The sequence below is a fragment of the Bombus affinis genome, chromosome 5 (genome assembly GCF_024516045.1).
Source record: "Bombus affinis isolate iyBomAffi1 chromosome 5, iyBomAffi1.2, whole genome shotgun sequence".
Taxonomy (NCBI): Eukaryota; Metazoa; Arthropoda; class Insecta; order Hymenoptera; family Apidae; genus Bombus; species Bombus affinis.
The window spans coordinates 9,304,311-9,323,563 of NC_066348.1; the positions used below are offsets into that span (position 1 = coordinate 9,304,311).

The 19,253-nt window shown below is 33.8% G+C and overlaps 1 protein-coding gene across 9 annotated transcripts in view; it reads left to right on the plus strand.

Moving 5' to 3' along the window:
• Window positions 1-19,253, plus strand: part of LOC126916338 (soluble guanylate cyclase 88E) — a 37,542-nt gene that overhangs the window by 4,332 nt on the left and 13,957 nt on the right. For 3 of the 9 annotated variants that reach the window (XM_050722042.1, XM_050722041.1, XM_050722044.1), the window contains one exon: window positions 17,857-18,050. In XM_050722042.1, the coding sequence (XP_050577999.1) occupies window positions 17,883-18,050 (168 nt within the window). In that variant the 5' untranslated portion in view covers window positions 17,857-17,882. Of the gene's footprint in view, window positions 1-1,126; window positions 1,308-7,462; window positions 7,684-17,856; window positions 18,051-19,253 lie in introns of those variants that run through there. The other 6 variants (XM_050722040.1, XM_050722043.1, XM_050722045.1 and 3 more) reach the window with 5 other exon arrangements.

Here is a 19,253-nt window from a genome sequence, read left to right on the forward strand (position 1 = left end):
GTGCTTTTCTATTGCTCGTGTTACTTCTTCGCGCGAGCTCGCTTCCGTGAAATAAAACTTTTCCTTTATAGTTCGCCGGGAGTAAAAATCAAACGGTGACCTTGGAGGCCGAAAAATTGGTCCATAACAATTTTCTATGCATCTTTCACTATACTCGGCAGAATTGTATGTATTTGGAATTAACACAAGGAATAAAAAACGCAATTTTTGGAACTCAAGAAAATTCTTAGAAATTGTGAGATGTTAGCATTCCGTTGTTTATCGACGCGAAGCTCGTGCCCGAACGCAAGAACAACATTTTCGTACGAGCAACTAAAAATACTAGCTGATCATTTCCTATTGTCGTATTATCGTACGAAAATTTCAAAAACTGCTGATTTTTGGTCTTTACGCTAGTACTTTGTGTCAAGTACACCGAAAGGCGGATAGGTCGTGGAGGACCAGTTCATCGGCCTGCAAGGTCACCGGACCTTACACCCTTTGATTTTTAGCAACCGTAAAACGAAAGGTTCATTCTACGGAAGTGACTTCGCACGAAGAATTCACGCGAGGAATAAAAGACGCAATCTTTGAAATTCAACGAAATTCTCAAGGTCCGTGATATGCTAATTCCATTGTTATCGACGTGAAGCTTCGAATCCGGCCACGTTTATTGTCAGAACCATTAACGACATGGAAGTGCTACCATGTGATAAAAAGACGCCTGACTACACCCACACCATAACACGGTCGACTTTCGTGCGCTGTAATGGAAAATCGATCGTCGTCTACTTCATACGTACGATTACTCCTTTGTAACTCTGTAACGTAGCGTTTATCGACAAACTTTCCGTAACATTCTTTCCTCTTAGCTAAACCCTTGCTGTTCGACGATTCAAGTATGCAATATCCAGTATATTGACAATAATTTGACCGCATCCTGAAAGTTTCGAAATTTCCTGGTAAAAAACAGCGATAAAAGGAAATTTCAAGAGAAGAAAAAAAAAAAAAGAAGAGAAGAAAAACGATGAAGAATTCAGTACGACGGTTTTCGGTGCTGACAAACGTGGTCGCACGAAGGAAGTTCGATCGTAGCCGGAAGAGTCGCGTGGATGGCGCGCATCCACGAAATTCATGTCCGCGCACGACTTCCCTTCGTGATTGATCCCGAGTGTGCGCCTCGGCTCGTTCTTAGTATAATGTTCACACACAGGAAAATAGCTAGGTTAACGTGAGTGTGTTCCTGTTCTGTGGAGGTGGATTCGTTGTAACACCTGCTGCATCCCCTGATCCTCTCGTCGCGTTCGAGTCATGTGAATCAGCTGATGGTTCGTATAACAGAGCGCACGGCCAGATAAACATCGTAGAGAATAAGAACTGCCATTGCAGCCGCGCAAATGTAGTTTCCGCGATTCCAAGATACGTGTGCTTAGGGTAAATGTGCTTGACAGGCATTTCCCAACAGTCGAGCGTTCACGATCCTACGTACACGTGCTCGTATTACCTTTTCACCACGTATAATACAACATATAAAAGATGTTCGAGATTGCACGAGCGCGAAAATAAAGGAACATCGCGCCAAATGAATACGATTAGTCCATTTTTGTTGATCTTCTATATGATTTGCCGGGTGAAAGAAGCATTGAAGTATTTTAGCGGATGAAAATTTGAAAGATACGACAACTTTGGAAATAGGTGGTAAATTTCTATGATGTTTCGCAAGAAACGAATAATAATTAGCTTAGGTGTTGTTTTAATTAAATTGATCGATATTAGTCCGAGTGATTAAACGATATTCATATTTTTGAGATACTCAAAGGAAAATCGAATTAAATTAAAATCGACGTAACGAACTAAACAATTTTTTATGCAAAAATCATGGAAAATGTGATTTCTCATGTTTTTCGAAAAGAGATTGCAAATAGCTGTAACGTTTATACGTATACCATGGAAATGATTCTTTTGATTGTCGAATAGAGAGATTCGTTAATCCTGAGAGAATTCGCAGAATAATTTTGTTCTGTATCGAGTCTAATTAAGCGTTCAATACATATATATATATCGCTGTATATTTGTATTCGCCTAAATATAATATTCAACTACGATGTTATTTGACATTTCGAATTGATAATACGTCAGTGGGAACGCGATTATAAGCATTCGATATTCGGTATGTTAATCGGATGAGAAATAATCCAATCGCAATTAAGCGAGAAGTTATTGACGAAATTGTTAAATGAGATCAATTGATCGCGATGTATCCTTTTACGATGAAATAATTCTGTGGTTAACGATCGAATATATGCTATAATTATAGTTATACATATAATTATTACCAGTCTTATACTCCTGATTAAAATATAACAATTAAATTATAATTATGTTATCGTAAATATGAACGTTCCATGATCATCACGCGATACAAGTAATAAAAATGTATGAAACTAATTTCTTTAATGTCAGGATCTCGAAAGGCTGTGATTAATTAATTAAGCGCGGATTATTATTCTCGGTAATTTTTTATATTTAATCATCGGCATAAAAAGTGGTCTTTTATATAAATCGATTCGTAAATTGTAAACTTTGTTTGGTATGCTCGATATATACGGACGTTTATTTATTTATTGCAAATAAATGTTCCATTAAACGTCCGTACAAACAGTATATTAGCTACAGCTAATAGACCGTATACTATGTACCAATTAACGTCATTAACGATCGATACGAGGAATATTCTATATTGAAATTTCTTGTTCGTAGGACGAATGTTTCTTTCATCGCAGGATGATGCATATTCTGTTGATAATTTATACGCGATCCATAAGCTGGTGGATTTTCTCTTTTACAGACAAGTCGATACTTGGATCATGTCTCGTTAGACCGAATGGCGTATTTCTTTTTTAAAAATCGTTTTCAACCTTTCGCTCGCTACCTTATTTTTACTGACGTCGTTTACATACTGGATCGTTTGAGTCCAATTTTTTAGGACAGTTTCTCAGATTTTCATGCTTCAACGAATCCCGGAAACTTCTTGAATAGTACTCTTCCAAGTTTCTATAATATCGTCCAACAGATTTTATTGCTACACTTTACTTTAATTGCTTTGAGAAAAAAGTAAAGCTTAAAAGAAAAATATAGAGAAAATGAGAAACTACTGGTCGACTCGGTATATACAATAGATGGAGGATTAATTGGCAATAAGCGTGAATTGATCGTAGGTTCCAAATTTTTCTTTCCAATTTGAATAAAATTGGAATAAATTCTCCGTTTCAATTTTAATTCAGTTTTCCTTTTAAACGAGAATGCATTATATCGAGGATTATAAATAACAGAAAACAACAGAAGAATAAAGAAGAATAAAGGATATATATATATACGTAATTTGGAAACTTTTACCTGAACTGTCAACGTGGTCGATGTACTTTTTCATTCGCCTTTTCGAAGCAAGTTCGTAAATTATGGACGCTACGGAAAGTAGAACGTTTCCCTGTGCGTTCACATGGCAGAGGCACATCCAGAAACGGCAGCCCTCTCTCCCATTAGACTTAATATCAATTTAGAGCACAATACAGGGAGTATTTCGATGCCGTGTAATTTGCTTGAACGTTCGTTAAGTATATCTGGACAATTATAACCGTATCCAATAATGACGAGGTCGCACGAGTCGGTCAAATGGTTGCAACACGCGCCCTTAAGGATCTTATTAGCTAACAAGACACGCTAAATTCTGAATTTTCAAGAAGTACGAGCATCGATGAAAAAACGAGAAACAAGAAGAATATTAGACACGTACGTTCGTATAAATCTGCAATGAAAATTGCACGATGACAATTCTCGAAATTTCCCAATTACACGTCAGCTCGAATAACTCGAATTCATTTTTCAGTAACTGTGACATCACGACAAAGTAACGCATGATATACAATATGTATGCATCTGTATCACGTTCTTACGCTTATTTCGAGCGATAAATCGAAAGCAATTCCTTCTTTCTGTTTTTAATTATTTAGCGTCGCATCAACCGCTTACGGTTTATTATCAGCGACGTAAAGCTCGATTCACACTAGCGGCCACAGCTCTACGTCACGATCAATCAAAACCTGTGACTTTATCGAGGCATTCACACTAAACGACGAGAAACGATCGAATGTTAATTTCGATTTCATCTTGCGAGATGCGTCGCAATATCTTTAATGACCGAAATCATCTACTTCGCCGTGGTTTCGTCTAAATTCGATTAAATGTTCGTGCTTCGTATTTCTTCTCGACTGTTGATCGCGTAAAATCATCTCTACGTGGTAAACCGACTTCGATAGATTTTCATTTGACTTAACCGAATCGCTCACGGTAAATCCTTCTCGTTGGATTACGTGTAAGGAATTTGGCGTTGATGGGTGTCTGACTGATTTGATCGTATCGTAATCGCTGGTGTGAACGAAGCTTAAGAAGCAAGTTCACAGTTTGTTATACGATTTGATGAGCTTTAGGTAATGTAGGAGTCTTCGGATTGTTTGTTTCGTTCTTTCAGTTCGGCTTTACGTCCAGTTATCGTCTTAAAATGTTACTTATATTCCTTGTTACGTGTTCGTTTATATATATTTTTTATAGTTAGCGAATCGTGTTAATCGAGTTGTGAAATTGCGTGAATTAATCGACGTGAAATTCGTCGCGCGAAACGGCACGTTTTTAACGCTGTTTGTATTCTTTTCATCGACTTCCCTTCTCCGAGAGAAACGCGAATAAAACATAATGGTGAAAAAATTCTAATAGGAATCATAAAACTGCCTTAGCGTGTATCATCGAGGGGAAGGGAGGACGGTTCGTATTAATTTGTAAGTTTGAAGGGAGGAGGAAACTTGGTCGCAAAGAACTCATAAATCCACATAAATGTGCATGAAAAGGATTTTCGGAGGGACTAATTATTCGTAACGAGTGTAGGGCAAAATTACTGCATAACCAAAGTTAGGTATTGTACAGTGGTGACAGATGTTGTGAGATTGTCTGAGACTCGTATTTACAGAAACTTTCATATGACGAAAGTTTCCTGTTGGGAGATTGGAGCTTCGATATTTCACTTTGAAATGTTTTCAAAATTATTCAGTAAGAATGTATCAGAAATGAAAATTGCACGAGTTCGTAATGCGTTTAATGAAAAAAGTATTTCAAAAGTCCTTGTAGAGTTATGCGTACGTAATATTCATATCGTGGTGTTATGCGCGTTAATTTGGTTCGATTAAAAAATTTTGGTTCAATTCTTCTAAAAATGACGAAGAAAAGTATAGTAAAATTTCGTAAAGAATAGTTAAAATAAAGATGAAATATTAAATAGAAATGTCTATGATTATTAGCGAAAATAACAACTCCTGCCGATTTCTTCACGAGTCGTCTTCATCTAATCGAATTTTTGATATATCTTTGACGTTAAAGAAACGTATATTAAACGTAGAAATTTTTCTTACTTTAATCCTTGAATTCTTTAATACACTTGTACAAATTACACTTACGTGTTAAAGGCGGTGATTACATATTAATCAATTGTTACTTATGTACATACATAAAATATAAGAAGTCTACTAGAAGAATATTACGAGTCTACTTACTAAAGAAACTAGTTTCTAGCAATTGATATCGTTACTCGTAACACATAAAAAATCTTCAAAAAATATTTCTATTCGAAAAGGTTTCTTCTCCATTCCTTACAAATCTACTTACGAAATAAAATATCTCTGATAATTGATAGCATGAACACATAAATCTTTATTTTTAATACGTAGAAAATCTGCAAAAAATATTCTAATTCAATAATGTTTCTTCCCCATTCTTTACAAATCTACTTACGAAATAAAATATCCTTGATAATTGATATCGTGAACACATTTATTGTTACTCGTAACACATACAAAATCTTCAAAAAATATTCCTATTTGAAAATATTTCTTCTCCATTCCTTACAAATTTACTTACGAAATAAAATATCCCTGATAATTGATAGCATGAACACATAAATTTTTACTTATAATATGTATAAAATCTTCCAAAAAATATTCTAATTCAATAAAGTTTTTTCTCCATTCCTTATAAATCTTCTTACGAAATAAAATATCCCTGATAATTGATAGCATGAACACATAAATCTTTATTTTTAATACGTAGAAAATATGCAAAAAATATTCTAATTCAATAAAGCTTCTTCCCCATTCTTTACAAATCTACTTACGAAATAAAATATCTCTGATAATTGATAGCATGAACACATAAATCTTTATTTTTAATACGTAGAAAATCTGCAAAAAATATTCTAATTCAATAATGTTTCTTCCCCATTCTTTACAAATCTACTTACGAAATAAAATATCCTTGATAATTAATATCGTGAACACATTTATTGTTACTCGTAACACATACAAAATCTTCAAAAAATATTTCTATTCGAAAAGGTTTCTTCTCCGTTCCTTACAAAACTACTTACGAAATAGAATATTTCCGATAATTGATAGCATGAACACATAAATCTTTATTTTTAATACGTAGAAAATCTGCAAAAAATATTCTAATTCAATAAAGTTTCTTCCCCATTCTTTACAAATCTACTTACGAAATAAAATATCCCTGATAATTGATAGCACGAACACATAAATTTTTACTTATAATACGTATAAAATCTTCCAAAAAATATTCTAATTCAATAAAGTTTCTTCCCCATTCTTTACAAATCTACTTACGAAATAAAATATCCCTGATAATTGATAGCATGAACACATAAATTTTTACTTATAATACGTATAAAATCTTCCAAAAAATATTCTAATTCAATAAAGTTTCTTCTCCATTCTTTACAAATCTACTTACGAAATAAAACATCTTTGATAACTGATATCGTGAACACATCTATCGTTAGTCGTAACACACATAAAATCCCCCCCAAAATCTTCGTCTTCTACTTCATTCCCCAAAAAACCTGCTAACAAAAAAGAAAAACAAAAGAAAAATTACTATGAAACGATGCGGTGAGCACGTATAGACGATTTCATCGTTGACATGGCACCTGAACCACCAAATTCTATTTACCGTACGAGTCGCGTTAACGTATACAGTATATAGTATACAGAAGGACCCTTGATCGTAATTGTTCAAACGCAGCAGGCGAGGGAGTTGCCCCGGAAGCGAAGGTGGATTTCGTTTCCTAAAAGACGGTCGAGATCCGCAGCTTCTGACGTCGCTGTAGTCTTGACGAGTCGACGACGGAAGGAAGAAAAGGTGGGAGCAGGGTGAGAGGGGGATGAGTAGGATAAGACGGAAAAAGAGGGAGTTCCTGGCCGGCCGACTATTCCGTACACGGCACACTGTCCCGCAGGACACGTGAATCGACGCTTTCACGAAATGTGTAACGCGCCGCTCTAACCAACTCCAGAGGATCTCCCTTTCGGTTTCCCTGGCCGACGAGGCGCACGGCCGCGCGGATTTTCCACTACAGTTTTAACGACGATTCCTTTCGTGCGCGCGGGTAACGCCGCGTCTTCTTTCCGGTCGCAACTTCCAGAACGAGTGACGCAAGTGAAGTGACACACAGTCGATAGATCGCACGGTCGAGAACCGTCCCGCAGAAAGAATCTCCCCTAAACGGCCGCTATTTACCGCTTCTTACATCCGTGTTTCCGGTTCTGGGCTTGCGACCTTTCGATTCTGCCGTCGAAACCAGTTCACGTAAGTGAGGCGAATGCTTTTTACCAAAACTTTGTATCTTCGCGCGGACGCTTCTTTTTGTCGTTACGTTCGAATCGAAGGGAGAGGCGAAGGAATCGGTTAAGAGATCGCGCTGTTACGCTGTCGGAATGTTTAAGGATTTGCGACTGTACTTGGCGAAGTTTCGTGCCAGTGACTCGATTGCTTTTTATCGAAATGTTTCTTCGTCCAGGATTTTCTTCCAACTTCCTAAGAGATCGTGTAATAGCTATTTCATACATTTGTTTTTGCGAATTATACACATAGCGAAATTTGATACGAGCGACGCGCACATAAAATTATTTTCAATAATTATTGCTTCTTGCTTCTTACCGCACGCTCTTCTCCTTTTCTACTTTATATTAGAATTATTTTGAAGAAGCAAACGATATCGTGAGATCAAATGATAGTCGTTTGATACACCGTCGGTTTTTTAGATTTTCCAATTACTTGGTCAAATTTCGTGCGAGTGATGCCGATTGCTTTTTATCGAAACACAGTATTTTCCTATTGAAACCTCTTGAAAAAGGAGCAAGGAAAGAAGAAAGAGAAGTTGAAAAATCGAATAATAGTTATCCGATACATCGTCGATTCTTTAGATCTTGCGATTACGTGGTCAAATTTAATTCGACTGACGAGATCGCTTTTTTCAAACGTTTATCTGTGAATGTCTATCTTTCAATTATTTTTCCAGCCTGTTTCGTAAAAGCAAGAGAAGAGTAGCGCATTATCAGCAGATCAAACGATTGCTATTTGATACACTGTCGTTTCTTAAGATTTTGTCATTACGTTGCTACATGAAATAACGATGTTCTCGATGTATAACTGCGCATTGTAGTTGACTCTACGATCAGTAGCATTTTTGATAAACACTCATTCTGCTATTTTCTAATAATGTTTGGAGAAAACACGATATTTCTCAACCGATATACTTAGCAGTGTTTATAGTTTTAACTGGAGAATCACGTGTATGTACATTGTACGTAGGACATGTGTAACGTGTGTTACGAATATTAAAGGTTTCTAATTCATATTCATTATGTCACGTCTAATTCTATTTAAATACGTAGCTACGTGTATATCGTTATATTATTTAATTGATACATGCACATTTCACTGTTTAAGTATATTTATTCGAACAACTTGTTCGAGAAAACTATGCATTTACGAATATTCAGGTTTCAAGTAATATTCATAAATTTTAACGTAACGCCTCTCAACAAGATTTTATCGATTAATCCTCCGCTTTGATACAACAATATCGAGATTAGCAAACGTGTATTTTGTTCTTAAAACGAGCAGGTATATAAAATTAAACTGCGAATATATTTGTTCTTAGTTAAATAACTATTACTCCGAAGATATTATAATTTTGTTCAGTTCAATGATTAAAATACTATCTTTTTTTTAATTTTCATATTTAAAGTATTGATAATTGGCATTTGTAAAAATTTCGTCTCGAACGAAACCCCATGTGATTCGATCAAAATTGTAATAATAAAAAATTGCAACTTTTTTGAACTATTACTTTGAAAACGTTATAATTTTGTCCAGTTCAGTGATTAAAATACTATCTTTTTTTTAATTTTCATATTTAAAGTATTGATAATTGGCATTTGTAAAAATTTCGTCTCGAACGAAACCCCATGTGATTCGATCAAAATTGTAATAATAAAAAATTGGAACTTTTTTGAACTATTACTCTGAAAACGTTATAATTTTGTCCAGTGATTAGAATACTATTTTTTTTTTAATTTTCATATTTAAAGTATTGATAATTGGCATTTGTAAAAATTTCGTCTCGAATGAAACCCCATGTGATTCGATCAAAATTCTAATAATAAAAGATTGGAACTTTTTTGAACTATTACTTTAAAAACGTTATAATTTTGTCCAGTGATTAAAATACTATCTTTTTTGTAATTTTCATATTTAAAGTATTGATAATTGGCATTTGTAAAAATTTCGTCTCGAACGAAACCCCATGTGATTCGATCAAAATTCCAATAATAAAAAATTGGAACCTTTTGATATTGTATCAAGTAATTAAAAAAATTATTCGTCGAATATCTTTCAACTATAATTAAATAACGTTGAAAGCAATGGGATGTTAAAAGTGGAATTATTCGAAATACCAAACGCGTCGATTTAACGACTGTCTAGTTTGAATATCCTCCTCTCGGTTCTAGAAAATTTCTAACGAGAACAGAATCTTTTTAACGCAACGATAGTTCAGTGTTTTGATAGACGAAACACGAGAACGGATTACTATTTCGATATCGTTTACTCGAGGTTAAAAGATGAAAATCGTCGTAGCATGTTCATGACGTGTGCTCGAAACAAAAACAAGTATTCAAGACATGCATGCATTTATTACGCGAAATGCAAAAACGTAAATACAACGAGAACGAAATGTCGCGGTGTATCATTGAGCATGCAAGAAAATGAGCGCCGCGGAATCGTAGACCGGCCGTTAAAATATTTCTGACTAACAAAGGAATAAAATCCGTGAATCTTTGAAAGAAAAGATTCTTACAATTACCTAAAGTAGTTGCAATCTCGTTCTCTTTAAGCAGATGTCTCGTGCGAGCGTTAAACTTGTGCATTAAATATGCGCATATTAAACACGTCCAAACTTCTCTATCGCTGAAATTTCAAGATAATTCGCAACGTTTTCGCTGAATACCGGAGTACAAACTACCTTGCAGTTTTTTGCAAAATTTCTCGAAATCCTAGAATTTTTCAACGATACAGCACACGCGTGGAAAAGAGCTACGCAAAATAACGGGAACCGAGTAAAATCCAATAAATCAGGTAGCGGCGAGCTTTCAAGAAAATGTGCGATATGCGTTTGAATCCGAGTGATGTGAATTATAATAAATTACACTGTATAATAAATTATCTTACACGGGGAAGTTTCTTCTTTATCCAAAATTCCAAAGAGTCGCGAAACCAATGAAATTGTTTTTTAAACGTATTAGAGTCGTAGAGTTTGTTAGTAACGCTATATGTTGGAACGACGTAGAGAAGAAAATCTTCAGAAAATTCCCAATGCGTATTTCCATCGAATGGTACACGCGTGAACGATCCTAGCCGTGAAAATTTCTTTTCCATCGAAAGCCGTAAAAAGCTTCGGGTAAAAGTTGAACCGATCATAGTCGGCGTTCACAACAGAAAGTGCTCGTTAAAGTAAAATCATTAATAGGGAGGGTGTTTATTTCAGGATATTTTTCTAGTGACTCCGCGGTCCTCCGCTAGTCCATCATATAAATAGAAGTTGCAGATGTGGCTGCCAGAAATGTGTGCTTCCATTGATCGTTCGAAATTTATCGTGAGAAAAAGAAAGAAAGAGAGAGAGAGAGAGAGTATGAGTATCGATGGTATTACGAAATTCGAACGATACAGTTTTGCATCGTGAACGGTATAATTTCATTGGCAAATACACGAAACGCGAGTGAAATTTTGTTCTTTGGTAATAAAACTAGTTTCGAACAATTCGTATTGGTGACGTTGATTTTCAATTTCGTCCATTTTTCCAATAATCTGTAGGATTATGAAATTAACAATTTCTTTGAATTCCACTGCTGTGCTGTGATTTGCTCGTTAAGATCGACCGAACCTGAACGATCGTAAGTAATTTTTCGAACAGACGGTTTTTGGAAAAAGATATCCTTTTCTTTTTTATGTAACGTTAACGAAAGATTGGAGTAGAAGAAATTTGAGAGCAGAGGGAAAATGGATCCTTAGAATTAATAGGAACGAAAGTACGCGTTGGAAAAGCTCGATAGCTGTTGTTATTTATAAAAGCACATTCAACGAGGGATCGATGAAATTTTGAAGAATTTAATTTAATTGAATTATTTTTCATGAAATTTTCTAAACCGGGAATAATTAGCAGATATTCTTTAACAAAGCATTTAGTTAGAACTGGCATTTTAAAATTCGAAATATTTCCAAGCATCTTTCCTTATATTTTGAAAACAGTTATTAAAGTCATAAATAGCTATGTTCCTGTGAATTTCGAAACGAAAATGAACATTTTTCGAATTATTAGTGGAATGAACGACCCTTGCTGATTTTTTAATAGGTCAACGTGACCCAATTGATTCTTTGGTTCATCTCCAATGTTAACAGAATAAATATTAAGCGTGAATATTTCTCAGCTGGTTTCGTGGAAACACATAATTGCATGGGACGAGTTAAAATTAGTAGATAATGCAATAACTGTATATTTTTGGAAATTATGTAATATCATCTCTACGATCTAGAACCGCGACGTTTGATCATACGTCGTTATTTATGCTAACATTGAAATCGTCCTTTCATTTACTGTACGTGCAGAATGTAAAACTCGCCTGTTCATTTAATTATTGCGAAACAAAATCTTTACAAATTCCATCGTAATTATTTCAGGAGAAATAACTCGCAGCACAAAGGTTTAACGAGATGCTAAAAATTTAACTGCGATTGAAAGTTAAAGTAATTGACCGATGAAGTTTAAACGTGATTAAAATTGAAAGTAAAATTCCAAAGAAAATTCGATTATTTTCTAAATTTACCGAAACGATAAAACTTTTAACACTACGTGTTGTCGTTAAAAATGTCAGACGCTGTAAATTGTAGCTCAACACGTGGAATACGATAATAAAAAAAAAAAGAAATAATTTACACGAAATGGAATTACCATATAAACATCGACCAATAACAAAATAAATTAAGTAAGTATTAAAAAAACGACGATCGATAAAGTAATTTCTCAAAGTCAAACGGAAGCGCGAAAGTACAAGTTTCCTCCTTTTTATTTATTTATCGCAACTTAAAAATTTACCCGATCGACGTTCGGTAAATTCTGCCACGCTAGGAAAAGTAAAAGCGATCGCTGAAAAATCGCGCAGCTACGCTCGGCCACAAAGGAAGGTGGACTCTCGTTTTTCATCCGCGGGCGAACCTATCCGCGTATATCCATCGGTAAAGGTGCATACGTGAGCGAAATTGTGAACGGTCTAATAATAACCAGGCTCTTACTTATATGGACGCTTGATTTTAATTCAAGCAAAACCGTCGGCCAGACCTCGTCCTTTGGTGCGCGGGGTCAGTGATCATCATAATCGAAAAACGCGAGGAGCATCCGAAAGCGGTCAAAATCGTCCCGCGTATCGCTCGGGAAATATCGTTCCAACGCGAATTCCTTGATCTTCAGTTATTTTCGTCGGTTATGGTAAAAGGACTTGGTCCAGCGACAGCAACGGGCCAGAATAAATCGCGACAAGTGAGAAGATTTCTAAAGTTTATTTTGTGCAATAAATATAAAATCCAGCTTTTTTATTATACGACCTGGTATCAATGCCAAGAAGCGATGTAATAAACAGTTTGCTTAACATAGTTGAGTTAAGTGAATCGGATTGCCTGGGATATTTGCATACAGCTGGCTCGCGAAAGTATTCCGACGCTCTTAGAAACTTTTTATATTTCTTCCTAATTTATCATCACTTTAGACATTTTTTTTTTACATTTAGATTGTTTAGTTTTTTTTTTATTTTTTATCCGTATCATTGGTCTTATGTCAACGTACGAAACGATATAAAAATTTCCGTGTCATCGAATCGACATGTTAGTCGATCAATTAGGAATAATAACTTTAAAAGTTACAAATAAATTACTTAATCATTTAAAAATAAACTTGCACATACTACATTGCTATGACGAATATAAAATACCATTGCCATTCGTAGCTTTGACGGCTCATCGACTTAAGCATCCAATGATTAACATGATTCCATCAAGTTCTAAATGTACGACCTTTTCAATGAAATATAGATATAGTTCGTGATATTCCGTAAGCTCTGTAAGTATCGTTTGTAATTATTGAAATCTCGATTTATTGTAATTTTTATGACATGTTTTTTACCTTATTACAACTACTTTGTGATATTTATATTTATATTTATATTTACCGTGCTTTACTTGCCAGCAGTTAATATAAGCGAGATGAAAAATAATCGATGGAAGGAAATTTTCTAATTAAACGTAACGCGCACAACTATCTAATATATATCGGGCAAGACTGTTTGCAACGTATCTATTCTTATGACAAGGATTGGAAATCGTTTAGAAATCATTAAACGTAATTAGGCTGGAAAATCGCTTGAAATTAATTGAAATATGCGATCCTTTAGAAACATTTTTATATATAAAACATTTTCATTCGAATCAAAAGTTTCAACCATCTCGATCATATTCGTAATAATTGAAACGAATCTGAAATTTTATATAAACGTTGCAAGATATTCATCGGACGTACGTAGCTTGCAAAGATGACCAAAGTATTTGAGCAGTCGGTCATTCGCTATATTAATAAGCCACGATATCTGAATGAGACCATTTTTATCATTAATTGCACGTTTGTGGCTATTGCCACGTACCAATTTCTGATCAGGTATAAAAGAAATTTGCAATAAATTTGTCGTAATTTCTACATTTTACTATTATTTTTTTTTAATTTGTTTCAAATTTTACAATTATAAATCACGTTGTTATTAATGACGATGGTAGTGGCTCGTTACAGTGGCAACGAAATTACGGAAAATTTCGCATAGTTTACGTAACGTGTTGATAAAAGTTTATCGTGCTAAGTGTTCGAACACCTTTGCGAGCGGCTGCATCTATCTTTGAAACTGGATAATTAAATCCAAGTTCAGTTAAGTTTCTAAGAGCATCGTTTTTATCGAGATATCGCAAGCGATCTACTTATGCACATAGTCATCGGCAGTTATCTGATAAGTGTATCCGATAGAACAGTAGAAAGTCGGAAATGAAACCATAGAACAGATATCGGTATGATAAGAATTCAGTTGCACCAAAGGTATTTGGGTAATTTCATGAATTAAAATGTGGAGGATAATTTACGCTATCTTCTTGGAAGAAGCAAATTCTGGAAGCAAATCTCTCGGGTTTTCAGACGTCGAATATTAATCCCATTAAATGTACGTAACAAAGTTGAAAATTGGAAATTAATTTGAAACGTGTAGGGTATTATGATATACTATATTGTGTATATAACAATATCATTCGTTAAATATAAATCAGAATACGTATTATTACATTCCGTACTTCAGAGATCTCATTTGTTGTTAAATTATTTGTCGTTGCGTTAAGTTGCAAGAAGCTTATGGTTTTGGGAAATTTAATAAATTTCCTAAACTTAATGTCATGTATGTATCATATATTTGGCATATCATTGATAGCTCTATGATCAAATAGTTTTCTATCACCACAACTAAAATACATATTAATTTGCTACAATTAAAATACACAATAAAACACAGAATAAAAATTTAAGAAGGAATTTAAGAGATACGAAATTTACGCTGATATCGAGGTATTTTCTTTTTCGATAATAAAATATTTTCTGACATTTCTTATAGTTTTCGTTTTACGGTGTATCACCGAGGCACGAGTTTCATTATTATCGGATTCAATTGTAACGTTACAACTGTACGCGACGCAAAGTTAACTTCTTACAACTTTTACGATTTTGTTGTCCCCATGTGATTTTTCCTTTTACAAATATATCGTTCTTTGTTTCAACGTGTCTTCGTTCTGGGATTTCTGCTTCTTTCTGTACACGGTGCATCAACTATTTTAAGAAGATTAAGTTGAAACATTTGAAATGTAAAGCATTTCGGAAATAAATCAAATGCACTCTGCTCATATCTGACAAGCATTTCATTTTAATTCCATGCTGAATCATTATACAGATGTAAAGTGGTGAAATATTACGAGCTTTGTGTCATAAATCTTGCATGGCCCATTCGCAGAAGACTGTTCGTCTTTGGATGAAAAATATTTTACGGACAGCGACATCAAACTTTATATTCTATCTTATCTATATTATATTACATCTATTATATTTCAGCGATCGATATAATAATTGATCGATATTTTGCGTTAACAGTTTGACTAATCATCGCATTGGCTTTTACGATCATAATCGATCTTTTCGTTTTTAAGAAAACGGTGTGATGCGGATCGGCGCTTACCTCGGATAATCAAAAATTCTGATAATACGGAAAGATCTATTAGCGTTCATAAATCGTATGATAAAACCATAGAAATTTTGATAACATAATACTGTGCATTTAGATTTAATTCGTAATTTAATCGGTTAAAGGGTCGATTAATCATTTTCACCTGACTGCTTACACTTTCGTACTCTTTGTGTTAAAATCTCGAAAAAGGAAAATAAAGACAAAGATATGATAAAGTTCAAAGCAGCGCGGATAATACAGAACTTTGGCTAAAAGAGACCCGGATTACCGAGACTGCAATGTTAATTCCTACATATGACACGTTAATCCATAACTCTTTTATTATGGAAATACAATTAAAATTTAAGAGGAAAAGAACTGGAATTAATTCAAATAGAAGCTATTGTTCATAGACGCGAAGGTATTTATTATATATTTATTGTTAATTATTATTTGAAACCAATAAAGAATTAATGTATATTTCAGTTGTGGCGATAGAAAATTATTTGATCATAGAGCTGACAACGATATATCAAATAGATGATATGTTATCACATATATGACATATTAAGCTGCCCCCAAAGTTCCTTTAGTTTCATAAGGAAATAACAGATGCACAGTGCTGTTTCTTTTATATTATTTTATTGGACCATGTACCATTTATTTTATTCTACTACTACAAAATGGACCATACATGGTTCAATGAGATAATATAAATCATAAAATGTTGTGCTTCTATTATTTTGCTCTACTACTACACAAGGAATCCTACATAATTCAATAAGATAATATAAAACAAAAAATGTTGTGCTTCTGTTATTTTGTTCTACTATTACAAAATGGACCATACATAATTCAGTAAAACAATAGAAAACAAAAAATGTTGTACTTCTATTATTTTGTTTCATTACTACACAAGGAATCCTACATAATTCAATAGGATAATATAAAACAAAAAATGTTGTGCCTCTGTTATTTTGTTCTGCTATTACAAAATGGACCATGCATGATTCAATGAAATAATACAAAACAAAAAATGTTATACTTCTATTATTTTGTTCTACTACTACAAAATGGACCATACATGGTTCAATGAGATAATATAAATCATAAAATGTTGTGCTTCTATTATTTTGCTCTACTACTACACAAGGAATCCTACATAATTCAATAAGATAATATAAAACAAAAAATGTTGTGCTTCTGTTATTTTGTTCTAGTACTGCAAAATGGACTATACATGATTCAGTGAAATAATATAAAACAAAAAATGTTGTGCTTCTATTATTTTGTTCTAGTACTGCAAAATGGACTATACATGATTCACTGAAATAACATAAAATATAAAATGTTGTGCTTCTATTATTTTGTTCTAGTACTGCAAAATGGACTATACATGATTCACTGAAATAACATAAAATATAACATGTTGTGCTCCTATTATTTTGTTCTACTACTTCAAAATGAACCAAACATAATTTAGTAAAACAATAGAAAACAAAAAATGTTGTACTTCTATTATTTTGTTTCATTACTACACAAGGAATCCTACATAATTCAATAGGATAATATAAAACAAAAAATGTTGTGCTTCTGTTATTTTGTTCTACTATTACAAAATGGACCATATATAATTTAGTAAAATAATAAGAAACAAAAAATGTTATACTTCTATTATTTTGTTCTACTACTACAAAATGGACCATACATAATTCAGTGAAATAACATAAAATATAAAATGTTATGCTCCTATTATTTTGCTCTACTACTACAAATAATATAAAATAACATATATACAAATAATATAAAACACAAAATGTTGTGCATCCATTATTCCCATATAAAACGGAAGGAACTTTTGGGACAATCTAATATTTTACTATTTATCGTGCCACTAATAGCAATTTTTCAACTTGTACTTCGTTACATCGAATAGCAAGCAACGTTCGTAACAGAAATTGGCGAATTACAAGATAAATCGTATAACTTAACTGGAAATCCAATTTTATCCCATCGTTTGATGTCAACGGAAAGATCGATGCGTGAAAAATGAAACAAGAACCTCAAGCTATCAAGCTATCTTCGTTTTTAACATTCTCTATCCTTTTTATTCTTCTTCTGTTTATAGTAGGAAGCGAGTGAAAATTAGCGAAGATGTACGGCCTAATTCTGGAAAACATGTCCGAGTACATACGACAGGTGTACGGGGAAGATAGATGGGAGGAGATCCGACGACAAGCATCCGTAGATCAACCTAGTTTCAGCGTTCATCAAGTCTACCCCGAGAACCTTATACCGAGATTAGCGAAGAAGGCTATTCACGTATGTGTTTGTTAATTTCGTTGCGCAAGTGCATGATTAATGATCGATTGTAAAAGGAACACATGACTTACAGTAGTCGGAGACAAAAATAAGTGGACATTTAGTGGAAGTAGGTATCGATGAAGTTTAATCAGACTAATACTAATGCTCTATGTACTTAATACTTGTGCTAGGTACTTAAGTTATTTCGATATATGTATATCGTTATAGTCAGTGTTGGTCAAGATCTTAGTTACCGATTAAATAATAAATAATATAACGAAACAATATTTTAATCTTAAATAAGATTTCTTATTTAAACAAAAGTCATTTGAACGACGCCACAGATAATTTATCGTTTTATTTTATGTTTCATTTGGATTTAAATTGGAAACAAACGATAATACATAAATAAATGTTTTTTCGCTGTTGTCTTATCTGTTTTATAATTTCTACAATGAAAAGAAGATGAAATTAACATAGCTATTTTTCGATGGTCAAGTTCACATTTGCCTTTTAAACTACTCGCTTTTCGAACAAGTTGTCCACAAGACTATTTTATCTCGGCATATTCAGCGTAGTTAATGAATGTCATTAAGACTACAAGTTTTCATTTAAGAGACGAAGGGAGAAGCTTTCACGAACACATCGGTGAGACACGCGTTGTTTAAAAGAACAAAGTCGAAGGAAAAGGTTTAAAAATAAAATGTTTCGTTAAAAGAAACACGCTTCCCTTGAAGCCATTCGACTTTTATCTGATACATTTTCCGATATAATTAACCAGTTAGTTGTTGCGACCTCTTTGAAAACTCTGCAAAACGTGTACCTAAAATATGTCGCAAAAGGTAAGCGATGACGAGTATACTCGTCAAACACAGAGTACGCGTGGCTGTTATAACATAGAATTAAGAATTAAGAATTATAATAAAACGACTGTTTTTTAATTTTATTACTGAATTACAGGGCTCGCTACAACACGAAACATTGTCATTTTTTCGTGACGAGTATACTCGTCGAAAACAGCTTAATAACAGGTTAATAATATCGAGAACATTTCAGTTTATACTCTTAGGTGACTCACTCTGCACATTGGCAGCCTGAAAGAATACACAGACGACTTTCTTTCTACGTTTCCACGCTAATGTTACATTTACGTGACTATCACGTGCTATTTCACTGTCTGGTTTTTTAATGGGTTAATTAGAAAAGCTTTACTCTACCTTA